General features: G+C 44.3%; 1 protein-coding gene and 1 non-coding gene across 2 annotated transcripts; both read left to right on the top strand.

Moving 5' to 3' along the window:
• Positions 1-3,038: 3,038 nt before the first annotated feature.
• Positions 3,039-6,037, top strand: Rpl30 (ribosomal protein L30). Its single transcript, XM_052747597.1, has 5 exons — positions 3,039-3,063; positions 3,171-3,223; positions 3,469-3,614; positions 5,133-5,263; positions 5,952-6,037. Exons 2-5 carry the CDS (start codon positions 3,203-3,205, stop codon positions 5,999-6,001), a joined length of 348 nt encoding a protein of 115 aa, XP_052603557.1. The 5' UTR covers positions 3,039-3,063; positions 3,171-3,202; the 3' UTR covers positions 6,002-6,037.
• LOC128117298 (small nucleolar RNA SNORA72) lies at positions 5,625-5,756 on the top strand. Its single transcript, XR_008220779.1, has one exon. It is a non-coding gene; the product is annotated as a small nucleolar RNA SNORA72 (small nucleolar RNA).
• Positions 6,038-6,994: the final 957 nt, after the last annotated feature.

The raw sequence follows: 6,994 nt of genomic DNA, 5'->3' as shown, positions 1-6,994 counted from the left end.
GACCATATCTGGTCTTACTTCACCTTTGAAAAACTAATCACTTTCTTTCTAGTGTTGTCCTCTATAAAAAAGATTAATGTGGCCTACGACATTTTCATGACCATTAGTTAAGGTTGTTAAAAGTGTGTTGAAGCCTGCACACTTGTGAACAGCCATTGTGTTTCTTCTCTAACCATCCCACCTTTATTTTTTCAGATAAGGTCTTAGGAGGGCCTTGAACTTGCTATGTAACTGAGGATAACCCGGCTTCCTCCCCCTCCCAAGTGCTGGGGTTACAGAGCATGCAACACCACACCCAGTTTTAGGTGGTACTGGAGACCGCATCCAGAACTTTGTGCATGGTAGGCAAGTGCTCTACCCACTGAGATACAACCCCAGTCATTCTGAAAGCACATTAAAGGACCAGCAGTATAAAGGAGCTAGTCCATGGTGTCATTCGGGGTGAGTACATGATGTCCGAAACAGTTTCTTCACACAGCAGTTAGAGTTATACTGTGTCTTAGCATGACGTCAGTTTTGAGTGTGGTTCATTGTAATCAAGTATCTACCAAGAATATTTGAGAATGGGGGAAGGTGGGAGAAAGATGCGTAACTGAATGTATAATGTGAACAGGAGGACATCAACATTCCATTCCCAAACTGTACCTGAAGAGAACTGTAATGCAAAGTGCTCTTAAGCAGACATTCCATCTCATAATAGCATGACAACCACAAAACAAACAGGTCAGCAAAGAAAAGCACAGGATTAAAAAAAAGGGGGGGGGGAATGCTGGTATTTTAACCAGTGATGTCACAACTCTAATGGCTTATTTCATTGAATTTTCAGAAGAGCTATTTGTTAGTTTTAAAGTTCATTTAAAGATTAGTATGTTTACAGAACTAGAATAACAGAAGACAAATACCTGGATTTGCATAACCTTGTAATTCCATTTCTGGAACATGGACAGATCCCTGAGGCTAGCTGGCCAGGCAACCTAGCCTAATCTGTAAGTCTCAGGTTCCAGTAAGAGACCCTCTGAAAAAATAAGGTGGACAACTACCGAGGAAGCACACCTGGAATTGGCCCATGGCCTCTGCCCAACTGCACAAGCTTCCACACTAGTCAACATAAGCACACACACAAAAAGGAAGATCAGGTTAGTAAGTAAGCTGCATGGTGTGTTACTTTGCCCTGGAGGTTGGGAGAAGGCATCGCCTAAATGTTAAAGCAAATAGTATGGTAGTCTAACACTACGGTTTGGTCAAATTCACATCAAAATGGGCCCTAAGAGTTGAGTAAGTTTTAATTGTAAAAATACCTAATTTACAGTCCTGGTTCTGTTCCTGTTTCTGCAATACATTAGCTGTAAAAACTTGATAATAACAAGGTTTCTATCTCATAGTGTGTGAGTGTATGGTGGTTAGGTAAATGTTATATAGTTTCTAGCGTCTTTTTTTTTTTTTTTTAAATTTAAGATCAATTTACAGAGATTGCCTGCCTCTCCTGGGATTAAAGGCATAGGCCAACAGGACCGCATGGCTCATGGATATTTTTGAAATTATTATTGTTTTTAAGATTTATTATGTATACAGTGTTCTGCTTGAATGTATGTCTGCACAACAAAAGAGGGCACCAGATCTCATTTAGATGGTTGTGAGCCGCCACGTGGTTGCTGGGAATTGAATTCTGGACCTCTGGAAGAGCTGTCAGTGCTCTTAACCTGAGCCATCTCTCCAGCCCCTTGAAATTATTTTTATGTCAGGGTGGCGAAAGCCTTTAATCCCGGGCAGAGGCAGGCGGATCTCTGTGCGTTCCAGGCCAGCCTGATCTACAAATCGAGTTCCAAGACAGCCAGAGCTGTTACACAGAGAAACCCTGTCTCAAAAAACAAAGAAACCAATTATTACGGGTGTGTGTGGAGGGGGTGTTAATGTTCTTCCCTCTCCCAACCTCCAGGGCAAAGTAACACACCATGCAGCTTACTTACTAACCTGATCTTCCTTTTTGTGTGTGTGCTTATGTTGACTAGTGTGGAAGCTTGTGCAGTTGGACAGAGGCCATGGGCCAATTTCAGGTGTGCTTCCTCGGTAGTTGTCCACCTTATTTTTTCAGAGGGTCTCTTACTGGAACCTGGGGTTTAGAGATGAGGCTAGGTTGCCTGGCCAGCTAACCTCAGGGATCTGTCCATGTTCCAGAAATGGAATTACAAGCGTGCACAAACACGCCAGACTTTTTGCGGGGTTGGGGGTGGGTAGGTTTAGGCATAGAATTCAGGTCCTCACATTTACCGACAGCACACTCTCAACAGCCCCGGGTTTGTTGGTGCTAGTAAGTAGAAAAGGCTTTCAATCTTTTTTTTTTTTTTCCCTTGAATATCTCATGTTACATTTACACGACGGTCCAAGTTTCAGAGCGAAAAGATTTTAAAAATATTTTTATTAAGGCTACTTCTCTACTTTTGTATTCGAACGTGTGCGTCCAAGCGCAGATCAGAGAACAAACTGCTGGAGTAGGCTCTCCTTCCACCACGTGGGTCTCGAACTCAGTTCATCCACTGGGTGGGAAGCGCGTTTACCCACTGAGCCACCTCGCCGAGTTTGGATTTGTTTATTGCAGTCCCTGTGCTAAGCGTCTGGGGAAGTCTCCGACGGAGCGGCAACCTGGACCACCGGCGGCGGGTGGACAGAGCTGCTTCCGCTCGCGAAGGGCGGGCGCAGGGAGAGCGGCGTCCCGGGGTCCTCCCGGGGCAACATCCGCCAGAGGCCAGCTCAGCAGCTGCCAGGCCCTGGTGGCCGCCACCTCACACCGCGGCGTCGCCGTCCTCGCCAGCTCCCAGCCGACTCCGGCTCTCCCCGGCTCAGCCCGCAGCTTCAGAACAAGCCAGGCAGCATCCCGGCCACCAAACTAACCCAGTTCCCATAGCAACTGGCGGCGGCAGTCCGCTCCAAGCCAGGACCCTTCCGCGTGTGAGCTGCTTCTACTTCCGCTTCCGGTCCCAGCGTCCCCCTGTTCGCCCAGAAGAGCTTTGCATTGTGGGAGCTCCTTCCTTTCTCGCTCCCCGGCCATCTTGGCGGCTGGTGTTGGTGAGTGAGCTCTGCTGGGTGGAGGGTTAGGCGGCGCGGGGAGCCCCGCTGCTTGGTGTTTGGCGCTCCGGACCCTAATCCTCTCTTTTGCCTTCTCCATGTGCTAGGTTGGGGGCTGTCCCGCACCTAAGGCAGGAAGATGGTGGCCGCAAAGAAGACGGTGAGTGAAGCCGACCGGGCCGGAAGCCGATTCACGTGGAGAGCCGGGTCTGGGCCGGGGCGGGTTGGTAGGAGCACACTGGGGCGTCAGCATGCCGCGCAGTTCCAGGGATTCAGAGTGAACCCGAGAGGCTCTCTGTGACTTCTCAGGCATTATTAAAGGGTTCAGTTCCAGGAGTCTGGAACTGGATTTGATTTTTGAGATGGCTGCACCTGGTTTTCAAGTCTCAAACGTTTGCATTGTAGAAAAAGTCTCTGGAGTCTATCAACTCTAGGCTCCAACTTGTTATGAAAAGTGGAAAGTACGTGCTGGGGTACAAACAGACTCTGAAGATGATCAGACAGGGCAAAGCGAAATTGGTTATCCTCGCCAACAACTGTCCAGCTTTGAGGTAATGGAGGGACCCCGAGTGTGTGTGGCCGACTGTAAATTCATTGTGGACGAATATCCAGCATTGGGGAGAATGATTATTAGGATGGTTGTTGCTCTCTGATGTGTGTTCTTCTGTAAGCGTACCTTTGAAGCACAGTGCGTGACAGTTCAGGGCAGCACAGGGGCATGTTTTCTCTGTATTTTGTGCTTCCCTATTTTTTTTTTTTTTTACACTCCACTGCATGTGCCTGTTTTAGTTTAGAAAAGTTCTGGTTGGTTTATGGAGGTGAAGGTATAAAACCATCCATTTAGCAGTGTCCAATTTTCTGAACATATGTTTATTCTTAACTACTTGAGCTTGAACATAGTGAGCATTGTAAATAAGCTAAAGAAACTTGCAAAATATAAGCCCCTTGATTTTTCGGTGGCAGTTGAGTGTCTCTTCAGTCTTGTGTAGGGTGTCTATACTTTTTTTTTTTTGGTTTTTCCGAGACAGGGTTTCTCTGTGTAGCTTTGTGTCTTTCCTGGATCTCGCTCAGTAGACCAGGCTGGCCTCGAACTCACAGAGATCCGCCTGGCTCTGCCTACCCAGTGTTGGGATTAAAGGCGTGTGCCACCACCGCCCGGCGGGTGTCTGTACTTAGTGGCAGAATTCGGAGTGTTTGGTCTTATTCTAAACCTTTCAAGTTTATAGGGGATTTTTATTCTTTATATTTTTAACCTACTATTTATAGTAACAGTATAGACATCCATTGTTAAATATAAGCTCAGACTCGGGGCCGGGGGCAGGATGGGGTTCCGGTTCCATTTTAGAAGCTCCTTGTGGCACTATTGATGGTCTGTGGGACTTTGAGATCCTAACCATTTGTGTCCATTGAGCTGGCACTGAAGTGTTTACTCTTTAAGTAATAGTATCAATCCTTACGTAGTCTTCGGGGTGCTAGTGGGTGATTAAAAGGCTTAACTTTTTTTTTAAAGTTTCTTACCCTTCACTTTTATTTGCCTTAGTTTTTTTGTTAGTTAAAATGGAGTACATAATACCTATTGTTAAAGTTTCAGACACTGCTAAGTTCAACCCTTTTTTTTTTTTAAAGTTTATTTGTAATTGTTTGTGAGAAAGAGTGAATGCATGCGCCCTTGGGAATCCAGGAGTGGGTGTCAGATACCCTGGAGCAGCAGTTGTGAGGTGGTTGGTCTGGGTGCTGGGAACTGAACTTGGGTCTTTTGTAGGCGATACCAGCTTTTCCTGAGCTATCTATCCCAGCCATTTTTTAAATGTCTGTTACAACCTCTTTTACTAACCTAGATATATCCTCCTCATCCCGCAAACCCCCCCCCCTTTCAAGTACCTTACACATTTTAAACTTTAGTGATTTGAAACATGAATACAACATACTTAGAATTGAATACTACCTAAACAAAATGAGTATTCGGTAGGTGATTTGCAGGCTACACTTGGAAGAGATCTGGTTACTCTGGTAACCATCTATCAGTACTTTGATATGGTATTTATTTGACTTTTTTGTTGTTCCCAAAGGAAATCTGAAATAGAATACTACGCCATGTTGGCGAAAACTGGTGTTCATCACTACAGTGGCAATAACATTGAATTGGGCACAGCATGTGGAAAATACTACAGAGTATGCACACTGGCTATCATTGACCCAGGTATGCTTTTTAAATCATAAAATATTTTCTTCCTTTCTAATGTTAGTGCTCCTTACTAGACAGTGGCTTTGGTGCCTGAGTTCAGACCATTAGAATTTTAATATTGCAAGAGAGATGTCATAATTTTATTTTGTAGAGAATTGATGATGCATGCCAGTACAATGTAATTGGCTTAGCCCTAAATATAAAAAGTTTTTAACTTTGAGATTATGAACTTCGTTAATGAGACACTTACTAGTTTGTTAGAAGGTGGAAATAGCAGGTGAAATAAAAAGTAATCTTTGTTGCTTGGGAATAAACAGTTTGGGCTGAGTGCCTACAAATACACAGTCTGTGTTTTGCACTTGGAAGTCGTAGAACACTGCGAATATTCTCGCTGTTCTGATTCTGTGATAATCAGGACAGGCTAGACATTCGCTATAGTATGACCATGCATGTGTCCCCAGGCCTGGTTCTTTACCTAGGTCTGGTTTTCTCAGTGCTGGTGACAAGCTAGGTCTGGTTTATTGTGATTGTTCTGTACGATCGTAGGATGGCGGAGGTTCTAAGAGTGACAGCAACTACTGTGATATTTGCAGATAGTGCTAATCTGCCTCCTAAGCTAAAGAACAGGCAGCCACTCCAGGGACCTTCTGTGACTGTCAGTTGCCATTACATGAATTGTAAAACTATTATTTTTATTTTCTAGGTGATTCTGATATTATTAGAAGCATGCCAGAACAGACTGGTGAAAAGTAAACCAGGAAAGTTTTTCTTTAATAAAACTTTACCAGAGCTCCTTTTAAAAACATTGTGTCCCTTTGGGTTGTTTTCTTCCTAACTTTTGGTTCTCTTACACTTGAATGGAGGATTAGAGCCATCGAAACCACAAGGTCTGGTGGCAGGACTTAGGTGAAGTTACATTGCCTGGTTTCCATTTTGTGGGGTTTTGTTTTCTTAAACAAACACTGTATCGCTGCAAACAAAATGAGTGGGACCACAGGGGTGTTTCCGAGTTTAGAATTCCAATGTTGAATACACATTAGTGTTTATATGATATATATCTAATCAGAAGGCCTTGTTCTTTGGTATTTTTTGTGGGTAGGTGTGTTTAGGCTAGAGGTTGACCGGTGTTTTCCTTCATCACTCTTTACCTTATATACCTAACCTAACCTTACATACCGAGTCATGGTCTCTCACTTAAACCTAGGTAGAGTTTGGCAATTCCAGCGCTAGTTTAGCTAGCCAGCTTCCTCATGGGGTCTCCTGAGTGATAGAATCACAGGCTGGTTACCCTGCACATCCACCATTTATTTATTTTACATGGATCCTGGAGGTTTGAGCTTCAGCTTTGTCACTGAGCTGTTATTCCCAGCCCCTGTGAAGACAGGCTTGTGATTCTGGTCGCAGGGTGTTTGAGAGGCATTGGTTTAGCAAAATTTGTGATTGACCAAAGCTATGTAGCAAGGGGATTGAGTGAAATGCTGTTAAAAGCCCTTCCCTGAGCTTGTGGAAAGAAAGCTTGTACAACTTGAGAGTAAGCCTAGTCTTCAGTTCATAGTGTATCGGGTTGTCCAGGTGTGTTTTATATCCTTCAGTTCTAAAAAGTGAATGTCCCCAAAATCATCCCATATGACCCTGATCCTACCCATGTTAATATTTTTTTGGGGAGACTCCAACTAATTTGGGGGAGAATACTGACTTGGTATTCTGTTATATACAGAACCAAATGGGCTTGGTATGTATACTATA

Source organism: Peromyscus californicus, unplaced genomic scaffold, assembly GCF_007827085.1.
Source record: "Peromyscus californicus insignis strain IS unplaced genomic scaffold, ASM782708v3 Scaffold_20__1_contigs__length_68692818, whole genome shotgun sequence".
In the NCBI taxonomy this organism is placed as follows: domain Eukaryota; kingdom Metazoa; phylum Chordata; class Mammalia; order Rodentia; family Cricetidae; genus Peromyscus; species Peromyscus californicus.
The sequence above is the reverse complement of the archived record's forward strand: the minus strand, read 5'-3'. Positions and strand labels throughout refer to the sequence as shown.